At 44.6% G+C, this 23832-nt stretch overlaps 1 protein-coding gene across 2 annotated transcripts in view; it reads left to right on the forward strand.

The window, feature by feature from the left end:
* The window catches only part of DNTT (DNA nucleotidylexotransferase), a 32248-nt gene that overhangs the window by 3998 nt on the left and 4418 nt on the right, over nt 1-23832 (forward strand). For both annotated transcript variants that reach the window (XM_069568180.1, XM_069568181.1), the window contains exons 2-9: nt 7605-7779; nt 8446-8550; nt 9806-9976; nt 10500-10571; nt 11781-11904; nt 14370-14502; nt 15766-15871; nt 20320-20565. In XM_069568180.1, the coding sequence (XP_069424281.1) occupies nt 7605-7779; nt 8446-8550; nt 9806-9976; nt 10500-10571; nt 11781-11904; nt 14370-14502; nt 15766-15871; nt 20320-20565 (1132 nt within the window). The remainder of the gene's footprint in view (nt 1-7604; nt 7780-8445; nt 8551-9805; nt 9977-10499; nt 10572-11780; nt 11905-14369; nt 14503-15765; nt 15872-20319; nt 20566-23832) is intronic.

The following is a 23832-nucleotide window of genomic DNA, read 5'->3' on the forward strand; positions in this document are numbered from 1 at the left end:
TGGAACTTATGACTACCAAGAGTGATTTTTGTCACTGAATTGTTTTTTACAATGTTTGGTTACCTTTTGGTTACAGTATTACCTTTGTAATCAATGAAATAATGAAGATTTTATTTTTATAAGTTCAAGAGCATGCAGTGTAGACTCTAGCCCTGCTGTTCTTCCATCACTAAGTTGTGTCTGACTCTGTGACCCCATGAACTGCAGCATGCCAGGCTTCCCTGTCTTTCACTGTCTCCCGGAGTTTGTCCTGCTTTGGTTCAAATTACTTATTTCAAAATGTGTGAACTTTAAATTAATGTAAATGTTCACGGTCTCATTTAATGTGGGCCAAAAAATCAAGGCAAGACCCTCTGTCTTCAGTATATCAAGGACTGGAAATAAAAGCGTGTCTTTACTGGTGCTAGTTGTTAGTCACTCAGTCATGTCCGACTCTTTGCAACTCCATGGACTGTAGCCTGCCAGACTCCTCTGTCCATGGAAGTCTCCAGGCACGATACTGGGATACTGGAGTGGGTTGCCATTCTCTTTTCCAGGAATCTTCCTGACCCAGGTATAGAATCCAGGTCTCCTGTGTTGCCGGCAGATTTTTTTTTTAACCATCTGAGCCACCAGAGAAGCCCCGTAAGAGTGTGGGATAAAACCAAATAAAACTGCCTCGATTTTTCAGTGTCAGGGATTCTGAAACAGATCAGTTGCTAGGGAAATTGGCAAGAGGATTTTTTTAAAAAAAACTGTCAACATCCCAGTTCAATTGTAAATAACTATTTTTAAAGTTATTGTTGACAAAATAAGTGCTGTGCCAGATGGAAAAACTTAAGAATGACTTCTCCAGGGGAAGAAAACAGTTTTAAAGACAAAAAATCAGGTGACCATCCATGAGAACTGGGGGGAATCAGATAGAGATATTCAGTCTGGCTTCTCACCAAAAAAAAAAAAAAAAAAAAAAAGATGGCTGCCTATTTCTTCATGAAGATGTTTTCTAATTGTGTCCAGAGGCAAGAGAAACTAGGGGAAGAAAAAAGAAAAATCAAGGATACTGGTATCTCAGAAAAAAAAAATCAAAACTGAGATTTGTGAGTTAATCTCTCAAACTTAGAGCTTTCTGAACATCTGAGGGTCATACTCATGACTCTTATAATATCTTTTATCATGTGTATTATTATATAACTACTATGTTTCTCTTAACTGCCCCTAGTCTGAGTCTGCAAGGAGATCCAACCAGTCCATTCTAAAGGAGATCAGCTCTGGGTGTTCTTCAGAAGGAATGATGGTAAAGCTGAAACTTCAGTACTCTGGCCACCTCATGCGAAGAGTTGACTCATTGGAAAAGACTTTGATGCTGAGAGGAATTGGGGGCAGGAGGAAGAGGGGACAACAGAGGATGAGATGGCTGGATGGCATCACCGACTCGATGGATGTGAGTTTGAGTGAACTCCGGGAGATGGTGATGGACAGGGAGGCCTGGTGTGCTGCGATTCATGGCGTTCAGAGTCGGACATGACTGAGCGACTGAAATGAACTGAACTGAACTGAGTCTGAGTCATTATAATTTATCTCTAGCTTAAGGAATAATAGCCATAAAAATCATGGGTCTGATATACATAAATTAAAAATATAGATTCAATTAACACATAAACTTCTAAGATGTTCTGTTGTGTACTCCCTAAAATTGTCTCATGTACCTGTAGAGAAATGAGTACTGGGTGGGGAAACACTGCTATAACTGAGCCCAGAGTCCAGCATGGGGATCCCATCTGAGCTGGTGCAGGTAAAGAGTGATCTTCCTCTCCAGCACTATTTCACAAGGTGGAGTTATTGGGCTGTGAGATGGTTTTGAAATATGGCAGACCCCATGGAGCAATAAGAACTTTCCCTTCCCTTGCCTTGGGAGGGCTGGTGGACCCAGCAGAAATGGCACCATGTGGCTTTTAGGGGCTGGGTCATAAAAGGCCTCAAGGCTTCTGCTATTCCTTGGACCCAGAGCCTCAGGTAAGAAGTCTGAGTTGCCCCTGAAAGAGGCCACTTAAATGTGCTCAGGTGGCAGATGCTGCTGAGCCCAGGCTCCCAGCCACTCTCACCAAGGTGCCAGACTCGGGCTGCATGGAACATCAGTGCCTCCAAGAGCTGCGTATAGAACAGAAGGATGGCCCAGGTGAGCTGCCTGAATTCCTGACCCACAAATTGTGAGACATAACAAAATTGTTGCCTTTTAAAAGCTACTACGTTTTGAGATAGTTGGTGTTGCACCAGTAGATAACTAGAAGTGACTGACTACCATATGTCAGAATCACCAAGGGAACTTGTCAAAATGCGCATTTCTGGGCCCTAGGTGAGATTTACTGAATCTGAATCTCTGGTAATAGGACTCAGGCATCTGAATTTTGGGCCAGCATCCTTGGTGCCTCTAGGAGACACTACAATTTTAGAAACATTCCTTCAGAGCTATTCAGTTCAGTTCAGCTCAGTCACTCAGCTGTGTTCAACTCTTTGCAACTCCATGGACTGTAGCACACCAGGCTTCCCTGTCCATCACCAACTCCCAGAGCTTGCTCAAACTCATGTCCATGGAGTTGGTGATGGCATCCAACCATCTTATCCTCTGATTTCCCCTTCTCCTCCTGCTTTCAATCTTTCCCAGCATCAGGGTCTTTTCCAATGAGTCAATTCTTCACATCAGGTGGCCAAAGTATTGGAGCTTCAGCTTCAGCATCAGTCCTTCCAAAGAATATTCAGGACTGATTTCCTTTAGGATTGACTGGTTGGATCTCCTTGCACTCCAAGGGACTCTCAAGAGTCTTCTCCAGCATCACAGTTCAAAAGCATCAATTCTTCGGCACTCGGCTTTCTTTCTAGTCCAACTCTCACATCCATGCATGATCAATTCATTGTACCAGTAGTCTCTCTGTTGACCATTACTATGAATATTGCCATGAGCTGGGCACCAGACATGATTATCACCAGGCAGGTTAACACTGTCCCTGCCTTCAGGGATGCCAAGGACCAAGCCAAGTACATTTCAATTTAGCACTACTTGAAGAAAAGGGCTCTGCATGGTTTTCCCCGGGGGAATCTGAAGGCCAAAGCCTAGTTCAGAATTTTTGTAATTGGTTCACAACTTCCCAAACCTAGTCCAAGGCACTGTTAATTGGTCATGGCTAAGAAACTAGGTAACTTAGAGAAGGGAATCCATTGATATTTCAGAACGGCCATCTCAGCAGGACCTTGGGATCTTTAGAAGACGTTGAGGATGGCTGCCTGAAGCTTGCTGCCACCTTTTATCTTAAGAAGAAAGCCCAGGCCTTCGGGGGCAAGGCAGAGACTATCTCTGCCCCAATCCCAGGTTTATTTGTCTTTGAAAATGACATTCATGCATATTTGTTCCCTTACACAGAAAACTAACAATAAACAATTCATGACAGAAAGTGAAAAAATATAGCAAAATACTTAACAGCAAACAAACAAAACCTCACACAGGGGTCTAACCACAGTCTAGCAGAACGTTAAGAGATTGCTCAAGTCATGCACACCTGGGTTTGAATCTTGCCTTCATGTGACCTCTGCAGGCCTTGGTTTTCTCATCTTCATTGTGATGATGATGGTGATGTTGATGACGATATTCATTCTGATGTTATTCCTTTTGAGAAAAGGAAATATTCTCATTGGAAAACGCACAGAGTCACAGAGGGGTAGCTAAGTGTGGCCCAGCACACAGGTTTTATTTTATTTTTTGGCCATGCCATGCGGGATATGGGACCTTGGTTCCTGACCAGGGACTGAACCCATGCCCCCTACTAGTCATAACCACTGGACCATGAGGGAAGCCCCCAGAACACAGGTTCTAGATTACAATGGACCTCAGATTAAATCCTTGCTCCGCCAGTTATTAGCTGGGTGAATTTTTAATGTCTCCCAAGCTCTCTTTTCTTATTATTGGAGATAATCATACCTACCTATCTCATAGAATTATTTACAATTAAATGAAGTAGTGTATGAAATTAATCTACAATGATTCTGGCACATGGTGATCTATTAGTATCTTCAATACCAGAGTGCTCAGGGCAGAGAGAAAACCATTATACCAGCAAACAGCTGTCACAACACAGCAGTAAGACATTGTGTGCAGAACACACCAGAGCAGGTGACCCTCCTTGGTAATCCTGTCTGCTAATGGCTCAGCACAGACAGTGAACAAATGCTTTATTGTGGTGGTCTGCAATGGAACCCACAATATCTCTGAGATGCGCCTGTACTATGATGTCAAAGTTTCTAAGACTGACTGTCAATCTCTCACTTTGTGGGAACCAGTGACAAACAGTAATGAACACTGAATAGCACAATGTGAATGTTTGATTTTTTTTTGTTTTTGTATGTACTTGATAATTGTTGTTGTTGTTTTGTTTGCTAGTTGCTTGATGAGCAGCGGTTGGAAATCCAAATCGGAATCTTCTTTCATGTGCTACATAACTTATATTCCCAAATAAGCTTATATGAATTTAGTAAGAGATGCACATGGTCCTTATCCAATAGGGTGAGCTCAGACATCCCCACACTGTCCTGGGGAATCCCAGGTGAAGAGGTACTGAGGGTGGTGGTACATGACTGGATGATGAGGGGCCTAAATTTAGAAGTTGAACCCCAGAGCTCTTCCTCAGCACACCCATCTCCCTCTGAGGTTTAGACAAAACCCTATTTAGAAGAATAATAGTACTAATAAGCATAATAAATAATATAATAATAATGTTTCTCTTCAAAGGGCAGAAACATAGAAAGAATAATACTTTCTAACCCTGTTGATTCTTCTGTGGTTTTCTTCAAGTCTTGAGATAGACAATCTTCCAAGGAGTTTACTATAAGTAGTCTTTGGAATCATATGCACCTGGAATAGGGAAGCAGCTAGCCGTCTTCCCCTGGCCCTTTTAAAAGGTGGTTTTATCTTGACTATTTTCTGCCAGGGCCTGCTGCACACCCTGCCATCTAGATGGTCTCAGCTCTGGTCTCCAGTCCCACTGCCCTCCCAGCGCCAGCCCCAGAACCCAACTGTCAGCCAAATATTTTTTTATTATTATTTTTTATTAGTTCAAAATTTTTTTTTAACTTTACAATATTGTATTGGTTTTGCCCTACAAGAGGGTGTGGAGAAAAGGGAACCCTCTTACACTCTTGGTGGGAATGCAACCTAGTACAGTCACTATGGAGAACAGTGTGGAGATTCCTTAAAAAACTAGAAATAGAACTGCCTTTTGACCCAGCCAAATATTTTTATTTGGATCTCCAGCCATCCTTTCAAGGCAGCCTGCCTGAAATAAACTTCAATTTTGTTCCCCCACCCCTTCCTCCAAAGAGATGGAACTTCCTAAATCCCTATTTCTACCAAAAGTCATAACACTTGAGTGTGATAGATAAGCTGGAGTAATAGTTGAGTCTATTCCCCACTTCACTTTTATAGATGATGCCAGCTGTCCATCATATGTCTCCTTTGCCTTCCTTTCTAGCGCTGTAGCAACCAGACTGAGGTTTAAATCATCTTATATCTGGTCCAGTGATTCATCTTTTTAAGTAGCTCCCCAAGGCTCCCCAACCCATGACTCCCCTCCCCCCAAATCATTGTGTATACCAGATTAGTCTTTTAAAATAACACTGCAATGCTATCCATGTCCTGCTCACAAAAAACTTCAGTGGCTCCATAATCCCAGAACATAAGAGCCAGCTTTCTCAATCAGGCTTCTAAGACCCTCTGTAATGTGGTTATCCCGCTCAGCCACATCTACAACTACTTCCCAACAGAAATTCTTCATTCCAATCCAGGCCATTCTCCTTCCTTTCCTCTGACCTTTGAACCTTTTCTTCCAGAAAGATCTAAAGTGCTACACTCTTGGTACCTTATCCTTCCCATGCATCCAAACTAGGCACAAACAAATCCTGCTTTTCTACAAAGCCATCCACCTCTCCCAGTTCAGTTCAGTTCAGTTCAGTCGCTCAGTCATGTCCGACTCTTCGCAACCCCATGAATCGCAGCACACCAGGCCTCCCTGTCCATCACCATCTCCCGGAGTTCATTCAGACTCACGTCCATCGAGTCAGTGATGCCATCCAGCCATCTCATCCTCTGTCGTCCCCTTCTCCTCCTGCCCCCAATCCCTCCTAGCATCAGAGTCTTTTCCAATGACTCAACTCTTCTCATGAGGTGGCCAAAGTACTGGAGTTTCAGCTTTAGCATCATTCCTTCCAAAGAAATCCCAGGGTTGATCTCCTTCAGAATGGACTGGTTGGATCTCCTTGAGAAGGACTCTCAAGAGTCTTCTCCAGCACCACAGTTCAAAAGCATCAATTCTTCGGCACTTAGCCTTCTTCACAGTCCAACTCTCACATCCATACATGACCACAGGAAAAGCCATTCCAGCCCACACTAAATTATTTTCCCTCTTTGTATACCACTTGCAGGTCCTGCCTATGTCATAACGTATTAACCAGCTGCTTCACAGAAGATGCTGATGCCCAGAAACTTTCCTTTTCTTGTTTGGTACCCAACTCCTTCCCATTACCACCACAGGGAACATAGGGCTGTGAATAGAACAGTGAACCAAGAAATACTTAGTGAATCTAAGAGTCAACCAAGAAAAGGAGAAAGAGGAAGAAGAAGTCAAGCAAGAAAAATGGGAAAAAGAAGAAAAAACAATTCTTTTTTTTCTCTTCAATGCCTATATATGCTATTTGTTTTTGCTATTTCCCAGATTTGTAGACAATTTGAACTGAAGGAGCCCTAAAAACTATTAGTTCCAGTGATATAATGCTGATTTCAAAGATTTGTTTAAAAATAGAAATAACATATTGACCAGAAAAGGCCATCAAAAAAGATAAATATCATTTACCAGCTGTGTGACCTTCAAGATGTCCTTAACCTCTCTGTTCTTCAGTTTCCTCATTTTTGAAGTGTGACTAGTATAATATTTACTTAAGAAGCTATGTGCGTATCAAAAGAGATGATGATGTATGTGAAGTACTTGGACAGTGCTGAAGCATGCTAAGCGCTCAGTATTTTTTTAGGGAAAAGATACAGGGTCTTACGACACAGAGTTGTGCTTTGAAAAACATGCAAAGCACTATTTCCCAAAGGCTGGTCACCACCTGTCAATGGCTTGTGAGATCAATTTAGTGGGATGTTACATCCATATCAACATCTACATCTATATCTATTTTGGGTCATGATATAAAATGTGTTTCTAACTGTGGATCACATACAAGTTTGAAAGGCACCAGGTTAAAACCCTCTGCAAAATAAAAATGAAATGGCACACCAAAGCCACAGGCAGAGTGCAAGGTGCTAATTTAAGAACGATTTCATCCTCTATCCACTCTGAACCTTTGTTTTCCACTAACATCACAATCTTACTAATGTTTTCTTAAGTTTCCTTGCATCTGATATGTAACATAGACCATGTTGCTATGCTAATTGAAGTTGAATTCCCTGGCACGGACGCCTAGGTTCTCCATGCCTACGGTCAGGTCTACTGTGCATCTTTCTCCATCAGATGGAATGCTCTGAACACCTCAGGGAAAAGAGAAGAGGTTCTCATTCTGAACGTCTCTGTCTTATTCTGCAGTGATTCTGTCACCCACATTGTAGCAGAAAACAACTCTGGTTCAGAGGTTCTCGAGTGGCTTCAGGTACAGAACATAAGAGCCAGCTCACAGCTAGAACTCCTTGATGTCTCCTGGCTGATTGAAAGTATGGGAGCAGGAAAACCAGTGGAGATTACGGGAAAACACCAGCTTGTTGTAAGTGTCCTGAAAGTGGTTGCATGTGGGCTACAGACTCAACAGACTTGAGTTAAACCCCAGGTTCTCTGCTTGCTCCCTGTGTGAACTGTGGCAAATCACTTAGCTTTTTTGAGCTCCGGTTTCTTCCTTTACATTATGAGAACAGTAGTGTCTGCCTATCTTGTAAGATGGCTTATGAGGATTAGAAGAACACACGTGGAAAGTGCTTAAGACTGAGCCTGATCTATATACGCGTGTAATAAATGGTAGCTATTTTTACAAACAAGTCTATACACAAATATCTCAAAATATTGAAGTCTTGATGTTCTAGCATCCAGGAAAGTAGAAGGTTCTTATTTTTTTCTTACCTTGATCATTTATAAAGAAAAAAAATTAAACTCTTAGTTCCAAACTCTTCACCACTGGACCCTAACTATGTAAGTTCACCGAAAAGGAAAATGATGTTTAATCGGTAGTTCTTTTTCATGTTACTTTTTCAGATCACAAAAATAATACATGTAAATTATAGCAATTTCAAATATTAGAAATGCATAGAACATAAAACTTGAGCCTCCTATAGTAGTATTCTCTTTCCAGAGACAATTACCATTGAACTGCCTCTTATTTTTCTTCATACACATCTATTACTATTTTTTTTAAATAGATGCTTATACATTTGTTTAGGTGAGAACAGACTATTCAGCTACCCCAAACCCAGGCTTCCAGAAGATCTCCCAGTACGCGTGTCAGAGAAAAACCACTTTAAACAACTATAACCACATATTCACGGTAATGGAGCTTTACAATAACAACTATAGCAAATGTAAGGCTTGCTGCTTCTTTCTGTGGCTCTCCAATTAAATTATGAATTTTCTTGAAAATCTAGGAAGGTTTTCCCCATTCTTACCCACTCCCCTAACATGAGCTCTGGTTCCTCTTTCTGTCAAGAATGGGTCTCCTTCTATTACGGAAATAGACAATATATTTAGAGCATATTCTTTAGAGAAAGTAACTTATGATTTATTGGGAGTTGTTACTAATGGATGCAACACTTATCAAAGGCAAATATTCTGAATAACTAAATACAGACTGTAATTAGTCCACTACATAGTAAGAGCAAATTGCATAGAAATAACAACTGTGCATAAACAGCTTTGTTGGGAAGACATAAGACTGAGAGTCAGCAGACCTGGGTTCAGCCTGATATTAACTATCTTGGGCAAGTCAGTTTCTCTCTCTGAGCCTGTTTCCTCATCTGCTTAATAAGGTAGATCATCTCTAAAGCCCCATTCAGCCCTGAAGTTTCATAATTATGCTTCAAAATGACCTGAACAAAACCATAGCTGCTTATCCTCCAGCTTACAATCAGTAGTCAAATGGATAAAACATGCATTAGTAGATTGAATACAGAACTTCTCCTTTCTAAAATTCTAGCCCCAGGTGTGCAAGGAAGCCCAGGAAATTGCAGCTACTGAGCACCCTGAGGATCATGCCACACAGCTGTAGCTACTTCCTCCTTGGCCAGAAATATAAACATGCCGTATCTTAAATAACCCCCTACCTTAAATAACCCTGCCTGTGGGTTTGTGCCACTTCTGATCATACCCATTCATTCAACATATCTATACTAAGTGCTGACTCTGTTTCACCAACAAGCTAAGAGATAGGATTTTCCAGTGATCAAGGCAGAATCCTGGCCACAGGGTGGTGGGAAAGTCAGCAAACAGGGAAGGATCTTGCCAAGTAATGACTAAGAAGATGCAGTGAGCAAGAAGTCATTTTTCAGTTAAATCATTCCTGAATATCTAATGGCAGAGAATTCCAAGTTTCCTTACAAAGCATGCTGTGGCCTGTCTTTTCAACTCAACTCCGCTCACCCAGCCAGGGAGAAGTGAAAAAGTATAGGACATCCAATCCTGACCTTTGAGGGAACAGGCATTCTAATATTTAACAGAGAACAAGAGGCATTTGCAAGGGACTGCTGGCTTGGGGGCTAGTGGCTAGGAAACAGACTATATTTTGCTCATCTAGTTTTATTCTTTAGGATGCCTTTGAGATACTGGCTGAAAATTCTGAGTTTAAAGAAAATGAAGTCTCTTATGTGACATTTATGAGAGCAGCTTCTGTGCTTAAATCTCTGCCATTCACAATCATCAGTATGAGGGACACAGAAGGAATTCCCTGCCTGGGGGACAAGGTGAAGTGTATCATAGAGGTAAGGGTGAAAGGTGATTCGTTCCAGCTCCTAACAGGTAGCTACTGAGGGAGGGAGAGAGATGCAGTTAATAAATTTTCCTGTTAACTATATAGATGTGGTATTCATTACTTATTTTCATTTCTCTCTGATTTATATTATATGGATATATAGTATATCACATATATATATTACATAGATAGCTACACATGTATATTGTGTCATTCATACCCCAACATTATCTCACTTGGAGCTGTGTGGGGCCAGCTAGTGAGAAAATAACTCCCCTGTATTATTAATCTAACTCTATTTAGAGGAGGTTGGATGGCTCTGGGGCTTCCCAGGTGGCACAGTAGTGAAGAACCTACCTGCCACGGTAGAAGATGCAGGAAATGCGGATTTGATCCCTGGGTTGGGAAGATCCCTTGGCGAAGGAAATGGCAAGAATATTGGAGCAGGTTGCCATCTTCATATCTGGGGATTTGAAAATCTCAGATTGTGATTAACATCACTGGTGTAAAATGCTTTTCAAATGTCCATGCAGGAAATTATTGAAGATGGAGAAAGTTCTGAAGTTAAAGCTGTGTTAAATGATGAACGATATCAGTCCTTCAAAGTAAGTGATTTGCACATGTATTTATCAAAACTAGGTTTTCAGTTGATCCTATTATTCTAAGTAGTTGTACTGATCAGCTCGGGGTGCCATAACACAAAGCCACAGTCTGAGCGACTTAACACATGATTGTTTTTTCCCAGTTTTAAAGGCTGGAATTCTGAGATCAAGGTGCTGGCATGACTGGGCTCTGGTTAGGGCTCTCTTCTTGGTTTGCAGGCAGCCTCCTTCTCAACATCCCCTCATATGACACACACAAGGAGAGAGCAAATTCTCTGGTCTCTTCTTATAAAGGCACTAATCCCACCACGAGGACCCCATCCTCATGACCTCATTTAACCTAATTACCTTCCCCAAACCCCATCTCCAGATACCATCATATTGGAGGTTAGGGTTTCAACATCTGAATTTGGGAGGAAGGGTCACAACTGAGTCTATAGCAGTGATCTAGGAAGCAAATGCCTGAATAAATACGGGGGCTTGAGCTTATTGCCATGCTACGGTGAGATATAAATGACCTTACCTCCCAGAGGTTGTCACTCCTGGGTACACTAGGACTATGAGACAAAACAAACCCGCTCTCAGAGAATCAACCTGTGTTGGAAAGCTCCTCGCTGCATCTTGTCTACTCTGAGGCAGGATTTATTACCTCCCAGTGTTCCCTATCTCTGAGTTGCAATAGGCAGAGACTTCTACCAGTCCCTCTGGTTCAGAAGTGATGCTCAGGCCTCAAAGGTAGTTGAGGGCAGAAGCCCAGGCTCAGAGTACAGACAGACTGAGTTGAGTCTGGGCTCTGCCGCTTACCAGTTGTGTGATGGTGGGGAATTTATGCAACCCACATGTGCATCCCTCGTTAAATCGTGAGGGTGAATATGCATGAATGTGTGGAACAGACCTTTGGCAGAGGAGGGGTGTGGGTATGGATACCTGTTGTCATGCACTGACAGGGCAGGCAATCCTTATTGGTTATCCAGAATCCCTGGGCAGTTCCAGAGGCTGCCTCCTGACTTCTGCTTCATTTAATTATACCATATGTCCTGAAACAGAAACGCCTCTGAAAAATTACCATTGCCCCCTGCTTGTCATATTCAGGAGACACTAGGTCAGAGATTTGCTTATGCTTTTTCTTAATTGCTTGACCTTGAAAAGTATCACTTTGTTGTCATAGTGGCTGTTTTAGAAGCTAAAGACATGTCTTTCCCTTTGTTTCAGCTCTTTACTTCTGTTTTTGGAGTGGGACTGAAGACGTCTGAGAAATGGTTCAGGATGGGGTTCAGATCTTTGAATAAAATAATGTCGGACAAAACCCTGAAATTCACAAAAATGCAGAAAGCAGGTGAATTGTCTCTCCTAAAGATCTCCCACAATTGCCATGGGCTGGTCAGCTTTGGGTCAGGATCTGTCAGCTATACTTTGTATGTCATTTCCAGTCTTGGTGATCTGGTCACTTGCTTGGCCTCTCTTCATGCTATGGCTAAAAGCCCAAGCTTTTGGAATCAGATAGACCTGGATCCAAATCCTGGCTCTCACACTCTCCAGCTGTGTGATCTTGAGACAGTTACTTAAAATCTTTGAGCCTTCTTTACCTCATCTATACATCAGTACATAAGTAGGGAATAGATCAGATCTTGGAGGCAAAACAGTTAACTTGGCACAGAGCAAATAGGCCCTGCCTGATGGCTGTTGTCATTCCTTTATCCAGATGTCAAAATTGACTGCACTGTTGATCTGTTCTTACTGGACTGACCCTTCCAGATATTTGGGTCCCAGCTGGGTAAAAGGCATGGGTAAGGAATCCAGGTCAGAAAGTTGACATAGAGAACTTTGGAGTAAATAACATTTGAACAAACTGGAGTTGTTGCTTGGCACAAATAGGGATCAGCTTTAGAAACTGTAAAATATCAAGACATATAGGGGAAAATGTGGAAACCTAGACATGGGGTTTGTCTACCCAATCAGGACTTGTTCACCTAGAAGAGAGTAGAGACATACTTCTGAAAGACTGACAAGGCTTCCAGGAGGTTGAAGATGGCTTGCTTACTTCCATTTATACAGGGTACTTGTCATTTTTTTAATGACAAAATTTCTGGAACCAAGGTCAAAAAATATACATCTTTTAAACATTTATTTTTAATGTGCAGTAGAACATAATATTATTGGGATTTGAAAGGAAGTCATGGCCACAGTTCTGAGCACTGTGGCTTCTGAGTTATAAAGAATGAGGAAGTCACCAACATTTTTAATAATATGAAAAAAAGGGGATCTTCTACAAGAGAAGGCCAGAAAACAACAACAACAATGAAAAGAAAACCTGCTATCTTCTGTTTAAGTGATAGAAAGAAACAGAAGGAGGAGACAAAGAAAGCATTTCTTGGTGGTTCACATCAATGCTTATGAAGCATGGACCTTTAGGAGTCCAGAATAAGAATATGGGTCTTTTTTCCCTTAGATTCTTCTAGTTCTTATGTGGCATCTTATAAAACTTATTAGCAATCTTTCAGAGGTTAGCAACTTCATGAAAAATGACTAGGGAACTCTATGACTGTGTTGATGTAACTGTACAGTGTTATTAACTGTAGTGACTATGCTGTACGTTAGATTTGCAGGACTTATTCATCCTGTGCCCTTTGACACACATCTATCTATTTTCTCCACCTTCCAGCCCCTAGTAGTCGCAATTCTACTTTCTGCTTCTAAGAGACACTGTGGGTGTGTGTGTGTGCGCGTGCGCGCACACTAAGTCGCTTCAGTCATGTCTGACTGTTTGCGACCCTAAGGACTGTAGCCTGCTTGTCTTTCAGTCTGGTCTATTTCACTTAGCAAATAACTGGGGTTCATCCTGTTGTTGCAAATGACAAGATTGTCTTCTTTTTTTAAGGTTGAAAAACATTCCATTGTAGGCTAATAGTCGACAGTTAACCATTTCACATATATCAAAACTTCAGGTTGTACACCTTAAATTTATACAATTTTTGTCAACTATACCTCAATAAAGCTGGAAAAAAGATAAAGAACTGCCCCCCAGAGACCTTACAATTAGGAAATGGGCAGCCTCTGTAGGTATTCAAAGCCTCTCATTTTTAGATTCCGGCTGAGTTGAAACACTCCCTCTGGGGATCCTAGAGAAGAGGTCAGAGCCTTTTATGGAAGGACCATTAGCTGGCCCTCAGGCTCTATGGATCTCCCCTGCGACCTGCTCCCCACCCCTCCTACGCTTCATCCCAATTCTTGGAGATACAGCTTTCATCTCCATTACTCTTCCACTCTATGCCTTCCTCTGTGGATCTGTGGGAATAAACAAGTCATTAAAACAACTCTTCATCATAACCACTCTGTTGGAGAGCTCATTAATCTGTGATGGTCAGGCAAAGAAGCAATAAACCAGACCACTGGTGACATTTCCTAACTCTCCTCAGATGCAAATCTACTCTCTTCCTATTCTTGACTTCAGTTCTTTAATTTATCTATCACCTTCCAACCCCAAAACTTCCTATCCCAAATCTTTGCAGCTTATTGATCAAGAGGGCTGGTTCTTCAGTAGGAAGCCAGATTGGAACAGCATGGTTCTCGGATATAACATTGCCTCTTTCGCAGTCAGGAATTTGTAGGAAAATAGGAGCCATTGTTAACATGAAAAATTCACAGCCAAGAGAACACAGATCATCCAGTCTCTGTGGAACAGTTTGGGGTTGATGTCTGTGGCCCTGTTAGCTATGTGTGAGGGCCAAATACCCTCCCTGAGGGCTGGTCATTTCACATGGGACAAGTTCTTTCCCCACTCACCTGTCTGTGGCCTCTCAGGATTTCTCTATTATGAAGACCTTGTCAGCTGCGTGACCAGGGCTGAAGCAGAGGCGGTTGGCGTGCTGGTTAAAGAGGCGGTGTGGGCATTTCTGCCGGATGCCTTCGTCACCATGACCGGAGGATTCCGCAGGTAAATGATGATAAAAGCTGCTTTTACCTCCCCTTCAGGGCCTTCCCATGCTCAGGAGTTGTAGCACAATAGGCCTTCGGAGGTCTCTCTGCAGCCTCATCTCCTGCAGCTCATGTTTCACTCCAGCAACCCCAAGTGGCTTGTCATTCTCTGCACACATAGAGCTTTCTTTCCTCTGTGACTTTGCTCAGTCCTACCTTTCTGCTTGGACTGTTTTCCTCAATTTGTCACCTGGCTCACTTCTCCTCATCCTTTAAGCTTCAATTCAGATGCCACCTCCTCCAGAAAGCCTTCCTTGACTTCCTTCTCCCCATGCTGGGCGAGACACCCCTCCTCAGCACTCCTTGGACAGCCGTCAAGTAATTTGTTTGTATTGCTTCCACGCATGTTTTTCCCACTAAGTTTTCAGAACTTAGTGCTTGATGAGAGCCAGTGCGTGGTGCCTGGCACAAAATAGGCATGTGAGAAATATTGGTGAAGTCAGTGAATGAATGAATGAACTCTTCACAGAGATGTGTGCAATTGTTGGATACTGAAGCCTCCATTTCAGAGCCTCTTTCCCTCCCACACCCTCTTCCATCTCTCCTTGTGGTCCTCTTACATGGGGGCTGTCGGCTGTGGGAGGTGACAGAGAAAGTGAGAAGAAAACACAGAATCCAAGAATGCCTTTAGTTTAGGCCATAATTTCAGGAGTCCTATCTTGTATTATGCAAGTACAGTTCTTGGTTTGCTTGTTGTCACACTTGTCTCTGTGTGAGTGTGTGTGCACACGTGGGCATGGAGAAGAAATAATCTTTGTCAGTTTTTACCCACCCATATATAATCATATAATCATATGGGTTCCCCTGGTGGCTCAGTGGTAAAGAATGCACCTGCCAATGAGGAGACGCAAGAGATGTGGGTTCAATCCCTGGGTCGGAAAGAACTCCTAGAGGAGGAAATGGCAACCCACTCCAGTATTCTTGCCTGGGAAATCCCACTGGCAGGCTATAGTCCTTAGGGTCTCAAAGAGACAGACAGGACTCAGCACTAAACAACAGTATAATCACATACATACCATGTATGATTTTAAATGTTCCTGTGTCATAAATTTATTTTGCAAGGAGTAGACTTGTGTAAGCAAGGATCTTATGTTTAAAAAGCATGTCATGAGCATTTTGTGTCACAAACCTTAAGTATGGGGCATAGAAACACAGGTGAGTTTTAAAAATTGAGAGCTAAAAATCTAATTTATTTCCATCTTATGCTATTTTTTAAAATCAGGGGTAAGAAGATCGGGCATGATGTAGATTTTTTAATTACCAGCCCAGGATCAGCAGAGGATGAAGAGCAACTTTTGCCTAAAGTGATACACTTATGGGAAAAAAAGGTAAGAAGAAAGATGTTTGGACACTCAGGCATTACAGGAGTAATGCTGAATTTGACACACTTATCGACCTTGTAATTGTGTCCTGAGTATCTAACCCAGTCTCAATGGTTTACAATAGTTGGCACAGTGCCAGTGACATGCAGGGAGCCTTACCTGCTTTGGGTCCTAGAATCCAGGTTATGAACTTGTGTGTACGCACGTGTCCTGTTACCAAAAGGGCCGAGGGCAACTCTCTGTGCAGGCCATGCAGACGGCTCAGAGCCCTAAACAATGTGAAGAGCATGTGCTGCGAAGACCTGGGAGGGGTGAACCGGGGCAGAGCAAGCTAAGGGGTGGGGATCAGACTCGCATAAAGCCAGTCTAAGAGGTGCCCCTGCTGCCTTGAACAATATGTTGGTTGATAACCACCTTGACTTTGTGCTGAGATGGGAAGAAGGAAGCTAATGAGGGTAGGCTGGGTTCAGCAGAGGCCATGGCTCAGGGTCCCCCACCCACTGAGATCAGACTTGCCACGGGCCACCTATTGCCCAGTGGAGGAAGCTCAGGATGACCCTGTGGCCACGGCCGCCTGCAGGGCCCTGACTCCTGCCCCACTCCAGTGAGAGCTCTGCTTCCCAAGGAGACCAGATGGCCCTTATCCAAGAACTTACAGGCCTAGGTGGGTTGAGGAGGCTGAGGCTGGTGTTTTTCTGGCATAGCTTTATTTTTCCTGAGTGATCTAGCACCTTCTGTGTGGACAAAGCTCCCTGATATACCAGAGAGAGAAGACCTCGGATACAGTGAGAATAAGAAACACACAACCCTCGTGCCAGGAACACTAGAATTACTAATAAAGACCCAGCTTTGGAACCAGATCCAAATTCAGCCATCCCCCATCTGTTGGGAGAGTGGATCCAGGTGGCCAAGAGCCCTGAAAATGAACATCATAGGCTGAGCCAGGGAAAGCCTGAATGGGGAAGCATCAGCTCCACCGAGGCTGGCCCCACTGCTTCGCTCAGGCAGGAAAGCTGAGAAACTCTCATGGACAGACATCACTCTGATGCGCCCTGTCAGCCATGGCCTGGGCGGAGAGGGGGCTGCCTGGCTTCTCAGCCGGCAAGGGTGGACCAATTTGACCTAGGTATAGAGGCCCCACCATCCCCACGCTCTGAGACTGTCCCCACCCAAGATGGGGTGGGGTTGGAGAGGAGGACAAGGAGCCTCCTTTTCATTGGTCTTTCTTTAGTCACCAGGCAGCCATCCTGCTGGTCACCAAGCAAAGAGATGGGCAGGTGAGGGTGGAGATGGGCATTAAGCATGGGGGGTTGTAGATTTGGGATTGTCCCGGCACAGCCCTGCCACTGACTGGCTGTATGACCTGGAACTATGCTTTTAATCTTTCCAAGTTTCTCTTTTCTTATCTGTGAAACGGGGAAAGCAAGCTTCTTTCATTAGAGGATTAACTGAGAGCATTAGATAAGGCCCTTGGCACAGCGCCTGATAAATGCCTATTGAACAGTGGCTTAAACAGTGGCCGGAGTTTGAGCAAGCTCCAGGAGATGGTAAAGGACAGGGAAGCCTGGTGTGCTACAGTCCATAGGGTCTCAGAGGCAAACACAACTGAACAGCAAATCAGTGATCTCTCCTGCCTAGTGGCGTATTGAATTCTGCAGAGGGCCAGGCCTGTGCCGGGTGAGGGGGCCCAGGCGAGAGCACAGGCAGCTGCTCCCCTTCGCTCTCTGACAAACAGGATCTCAGGGAGGAAACGGGCTGGGGCAGTGTGTGTCTCAGCACTACCTGCCTGCCCCCCTGTGGCCCCACGGCTGCCCCCAGCGCCTCAGCCGTGAATCATGGTGGTTAATTTCCACCTCTGCCTCACTCCCTGTTCCCAGTACCTCCCACTCCTGCCTTTCTTACAAAAATCTGTACTTTCCAGATTAAATGATTCTATCTCATGCAGGTGTTACCGACCTTCCCCAGCACATAGAAATTGTTCCTGGCCTTCCCCAAAACATAGAAATTGACTAAGGCCAAACAAGAAATCTAGGCCAGGCTTTACTGGGGGCCCTGCAGCAGCACAGGGGATCAGGAACAAACAACAATTTCCCTTACTTGCTCACTCCCTGAGGTGGGGCGTGAGCTTGTTCCTTCTGTGGTGTGAGGGTAGGGGTGTGTCCAGGTCGAGCTAAAGGGGTGGTTTAGGTGGCTTGCTCACCTCCTAGGTGGTGGTGTGTGCAGGGGGCTTGAGCAGTATCCTACTTTTGCTCTTTAGCCCCAGGCTCCTCAAACGTGGCAGTTGGGTTTTTTGGTCTCTTTGTATCTTTTGGATCCAGAATTTGCCCAGCTGTGCTTGCACGCAGTTATTTTTAGTGCGATATAGTTTCTCTGTATTTTGTTGCTCAAGAGAGGTATGTCCAGGTATGTCCCAGGTCCGAGCCTGTCTCACAGGCACACTCGAGCACATACTCACACAACACGCATATACACAACCAGTGTTTTAAAACACCTGAAGAACTATTGAACAGCCAAGGATGGGTATGGGTTTGAGTCTTCCACCAGTTGAAAGACCTCTTATGGGAGGAAAAGAGCTTGGAGATACTGATCCTGGGGGGAGGGCACCATCTGGAAAGTTCCACTGGCTGCCAGCCATTCAACCCAAAGAGGGGAGGGTTGACTGAGTGTGGTCCAGGTTCATGCCTGGTGGGTGGCCCTTCTGTCTATGACCAGCCAAAGTGTGACTACTGTGTGGCCACCGTGCACACACAGTTTACAACTTTTAGGAAGGCAGCTTTGTGAATTTTTATAGCGGGGAAGTGTTTTATAAATATGGCTTCAAGGTGAGACTGGTTGATATTTTAATAACTTCCCTTTCAAATTTGCATAATTTAAATAGCCATGAAAGGCTGCTATACTGACTAATCTTAGTAAGTTTCATTAGAAAGCAGAATTGTGTCTTCCCCCAGCTGGTTACCAGATCTGTTTAGGGCTACCTTCTTCCCTGTTTACAGTTACCTTCTGCACCAGAGACTCTTCCTGACATTAGTGTTCCGCCCTGCAGATGGGGTCCATTCTTCCTCTCACCTTTTCTGGGATAGGCCCTGGGGCAGAGTGCTCCCTCTTCTGAGATCCACAAGAGGAAAAGTACCCCTTCTCCAAGTGCTGAGTCCAGCTGAAACAAAGTCTCTCGGGGGTGGGGGTGGATGCAGAAGAAATGCGGATGTGTCTAATAACAACAGTAAAGGGAACCAGGCCTGCTCCAAGCGCGGCCCCTGGATCAGAAGCAGCAGCAACACCTGGGGACTTACTAGAAATGCACCACCCCGACCCCACCCCACCCCACCCCCGTGTGTGCTAAGTCGCTTTAGTCTCTCTGACTCTTTGTGACCTCGTGGACTGTAACCCACCAGGTTCCTCAGTCCATGGGGATTCTCCAGGCAAGAATACTGGAGTGGGTTGCCATGCCCTTTTCCAGGGGATCTTCCCTACCGAGGGATCAAACTCGACCGAGGGATCAAACTCGACTGAGGGATCAAACTTGCTTTCCTCATGTGTCCTGCACTGGTGGGTGGGTTCTTTACCAAGCACCACCTGGGAAGTTCCCCCACCCCCACCACCCATGAATCACTCTGGGGACAGGGCCTCCAAAACTGCGTTGAAACAAACCTTTCAAATGTTCCTGATGATGATATTTGAGAACATCAGACCTAAAGAACCCAAGAACAAATCCTACATCCTAATAGCTGTGATTAGATTGTTTTAAGGCTATTTGTTCTTTTAGTTGCAACTCAGATTTAGCAGTTAATTGCATATTTCTGCTTCTCCCTACCCCATATCTGCCGTGTGGTAAGGAAGCAGATAAACTGGAGGATGGCAGATTGCTGGGTGTGACCTTCTGACTAGGCAACGTTTGGTGATGTACCACTAATTTTGTCCCTGTCTCCAAGGGAGGCAGAGCAGCAATCCCAAAGTGCTTGCTAGAAAGAGTGAGTCATCAGGCCCCAAAGCAGGCTGAGCCTCCAGCCACAATCCTTTGGGCCCAAGTCGACCTACTATGGTTGACTAGGATAATATGGAGGGACACTAAGTCAAAACAACTTCATATAAGGGCTCGGCTTTTTGTTCAATGTTGGTTTGTACTTAAGGGAGGGAGGCAAGTTTCTGAGCGCTGTCTGCGATAGGATGTTCAGGGGGTGGATACTCTGGCATCTTTGCCATGAAGTGGCCTTAGCGTGGCCCCTCTAATTGTTAAATTCCTCTGCGGCAGAAGGAGGGTAATGCACCCACTCCTTGCCTTCCTCTGCTAGAGTCACAGGTGGGCTCACAATGCAAGGACAGACGTACCTATATTCTCAAATGGGCAAAGCTTTCTTTAGAAGCATTTGTTAAGAGCCCAATATAAAGTCTCTGGCCCTCTGCATCAGGGACTCTTCATCAGGGACTCTTCCTGATGTCTTTTTGTTTATTTTCAGGGATTACTTTTATATTATGACCTTGTGGAGTCAACATTTGAAAAGTTCAAGTTGCCAAGCAGGCAGGTGGATACTTTAGATCATTTTCAAAAATGCTTTCTGATTTTAAAATTGCACCATCAGAGAGTAGACAGTGGTAAGTCCAACCAGCAGGAAGGAAAGACCTGGAAGGCCATCCGTGTGGACCTGGTTATGTGCCCCTACGAAAACCATGCCTTTGCCCTGCTAGGCTGGACTGGCTCCCGGGTAAGTGCTGCCTTCATCCCTGGGATGGCCTTAGCTTTCCATAAGAGGTAGACTTAGCTTTCCATAAGAGGTAGACTTAGCTTTCCATAAGAGGTAGACGAGGTCTACCTGGGGCCAGGGGAGAGACAATGGCGGGGGTGGTGGCGGCAGGAGGATGGACAGGGAAGGAGGAGATGGTGGACAGGAGAGAAGAAAGTGCCCAGAAATCTCTGAATCAGGGCATTCCACTTGCACACGGTCAACTGAAACAGATGCCTTTAGAACAGGTATTTTCAAAATGTGATACCCTGACCAGCAGCATCAGTCTTACCTGCTTACCAGGTTAGACCTATGAACACCACCCCACCCCAGACCTACTGAATCAGGAACTCTGGGGTTGGAGCCCAACAGTTTGTGTTTGAAAGAACCCTGCAGGCATGAGAACCACTGAAGCAGAGAAAGCAGCCTGGTGGCTAAGGGCACAGGTTTGGCTCACCCCAGACCTGGTCACAAGCCCTTGCTCTGCCTCTGACCAGCTAGGTGATCTTCGTCAAGTTCCCCATGGCCTTTAAGACTCAGTTTTCCATCAGGAAAGTTAGGGCAAAGACAGCGCTACCCCCCTGGGTTGCAGGGATCCAGTGAGATGAAGCTGGCAAAGCCCCTAGCACCATGCCGAGCACGGGACCAGTGCTGGGCACCAGCAGTCCCCAGGTCCCACGAGTGATATCAAACGTGGTGCCCGTGGTCTGTGCCATCAGCTTGTGCTCCACCCTCCTACCAACACCCCGCTCTATTTTCCCATGTAGCTAGCTGTTGCTTTGAGTGGCACACATCATTAGAGGATTTTGTACAATAAACGACATAGAAATTAATTGTCCTTAACCTTGAATTAAATGTCAAGTGTGTTTGCCTTGGGCTGGAATTATTTCAGCGCGCAATCTCAGCACTAGAACTTCTTACCCTAATCAAAAATGTTGGCTGGCATCTTTCATTCCTAAAAAAGTAGGAAAGCTGATGAAACAATACATCATATATGCAGCTTGGGAAATTTAATTGCACCTTTTTACCCAAAGATTTCAGAGCCTGGGAAATGTCCTCAAACCAATTAATCTGTTAATCTCACCCCCAGTTTGGGTTCATTAACTTACCAGGTTGTCTCATCTACTAAACTGACAAAGCTTCCTTCACACCTTTGTGCGCTAAAGATTTCCAGAGCAGAATATATCCGCAGGGATACATTAAGCAGAGATTTTTCTAGAGCCATCCAAGTATGGTACAATTTCTAGACTGGGTCCAGAGGTTATTAGTTTGTTGTTTGTTTTTTTAAAAGAAGCTTCTGTTTTCCTCTGACTCTTATTTCTTCAAACTCGAACTGTTTGTCAGCATGGCTTTAATTGGCTGAGGTTCCGTCAGGAGTCTTGTCCATGTTTGTGTCAGATGCTGAGAGGAGGCATACTCTGCTTTGGAAACACACGAACGATGGTGCCCAGGTGCCCAGGCTAACCCAGCCTCTTTACTAGCCCAGATGGCTCCCTTCCACCAACTTTAAAAAGCATCTCCTCCTTAAAACAGCTTATTGCCATTTCCCAGGAAACTGTCAGAAGAAGCATGCATATTTACGAAGGCTGCACGTGACCGGCGCCCTCTAGAGTTCTGCGGCGCACAACGTGCATAGCTGCGTGCAGCAGCAGTAGGCGAATCTCTGAAGTCTCTTGTGACCAGCGAATGATACAGCCAGACTTAGTGCCACTGCCCTTCTTTATCTGAAACAAAAGACACCTTCCTTACCCTGCCTATTTCACAGGTTGTTGAGAGAAACCAAAGAGCTTGTAAAGCAGAAGGCAGAAACATCCAGGGTAAAGAGTCTGGGATTCAGGAGTCTGAACCCTAGCTCTATCATTGGCTGTGTGGCCTTGGGAAAATTGCTGAGGCTCTCTGGGCTTCCTTTCTTCATTTGAAAAATGGGGCTAATAACAGTGCCAACCTCGTGGGATTTTCATGAGAACTGAGTGAGACAGTGCCTTCATCTTAATACAGTTCTGAGGCTAATTGTATGTGTAGTACTGTTCTTTTAGAGATAATGTTAGATTCTTTTAGAAGTTGTTAAGTACTAGTGATAATAGAGCAAATCAGAAATTAATATAAAGCAAGAAGTCAGCCCAGCGCCCAGCACAGGGTAAGCACTCTGTAAACATTAACTAGGATATCATTGCCTGGATTATAGCTATGGCCATTCTAACTGGTCACTTGCCCCCCGAGTGATCCTGTCATCATAAGTCAGATCATCACTCCCCTGCTCAAAGCCTGGCAGGGGTTCCCCATTCAACTCACAGTGAAAGCCTTCCGGTGGTCACAAGGCCCTGCGTGGTCTTCTCACCCCCTCATCTCTCTGGACTCCTCCCACTGCTCTCTCCCTACCCGGGCCAGGCTCACCCCTCCCTAAGGCCTCTGTTCGGCCTATGTTCTAGCTGATCCCTCTGCATGGAGTGCTTCTTCCTGAGTCCACCTGGCTAACTCCTTCCCTTGGGCAAGTCCCTCCTCGTATCCTGTCTCCTTCATGAGGCCTGCCCTGTACCCAGCATCACCTGTTAACACATCATGTACTTTTGGTCAGTTCAGTCACTTAATCATGCCCGACTCTTTGTGACTCCATGAACTGCAGCATACAAGGCTTCCCTTTCCATCACCAGCTCCCAGAGCTTGCTCAAGCTCATGTCCATCATGTACTTCACTTATGCTGTTACCATGTCTTATCTGTGTCCCCTGCTTGAATCCAAGCCCCACCAGGGCAGACATCATTGTTTTCTTCACTGTTATATTCCAAGCACCCAGAACACACCTGGCATATGGTAAATGCTCAATAAATGTTGATTTAATCAATATTATTACTCTCCAAATGGAAGACATCATGATAATTCCTAATAATCCATGCAAAAATGTTTCAGGGTGTTTGGCAGAGGAGTCCAGGAATAGATCTCTCAGCACGCACAACTGAGGAGCCAGGGTCAGCCTTTCACTGCTCCAGTTACCCAATCCTCTCCAGCCTTCCCATGCCCAGTGTGAGCAGCCATTGGGCTAAGTGCTGGGAGGACTTGAAGCCCTGGGCTTGGAGACCATGTGCTAAGCAACACCCCCATACTTTCATAGACCAGCAGCTACTACACCCAGAATCTGCTTCACCCTGACTCTTCCACAGCCCTAGCTCCCCCCTCCACTGCCTTATAAAGGACTTCAGGTTGGCAAGTCTGTCTTCACACATCCAAGTCAGGAAGGGCAGGTCCCAGTCTT

This window comes from Ovis canadensis, chromosome 22, assembly GCF_042477335.2.
Source record: "Ovis canadensis isolate MfBH-ARS-UI-01 breed Bighorn chromosome 22, ARS-UI_OviCan_v2, whole genome shotgun sequence".
Lineage (NCBI taxonomy): Eukaryota > Metazoa > Chordata > Mammalia > Artiodactyla > Bovidae > Ovis > Ovis canadensis.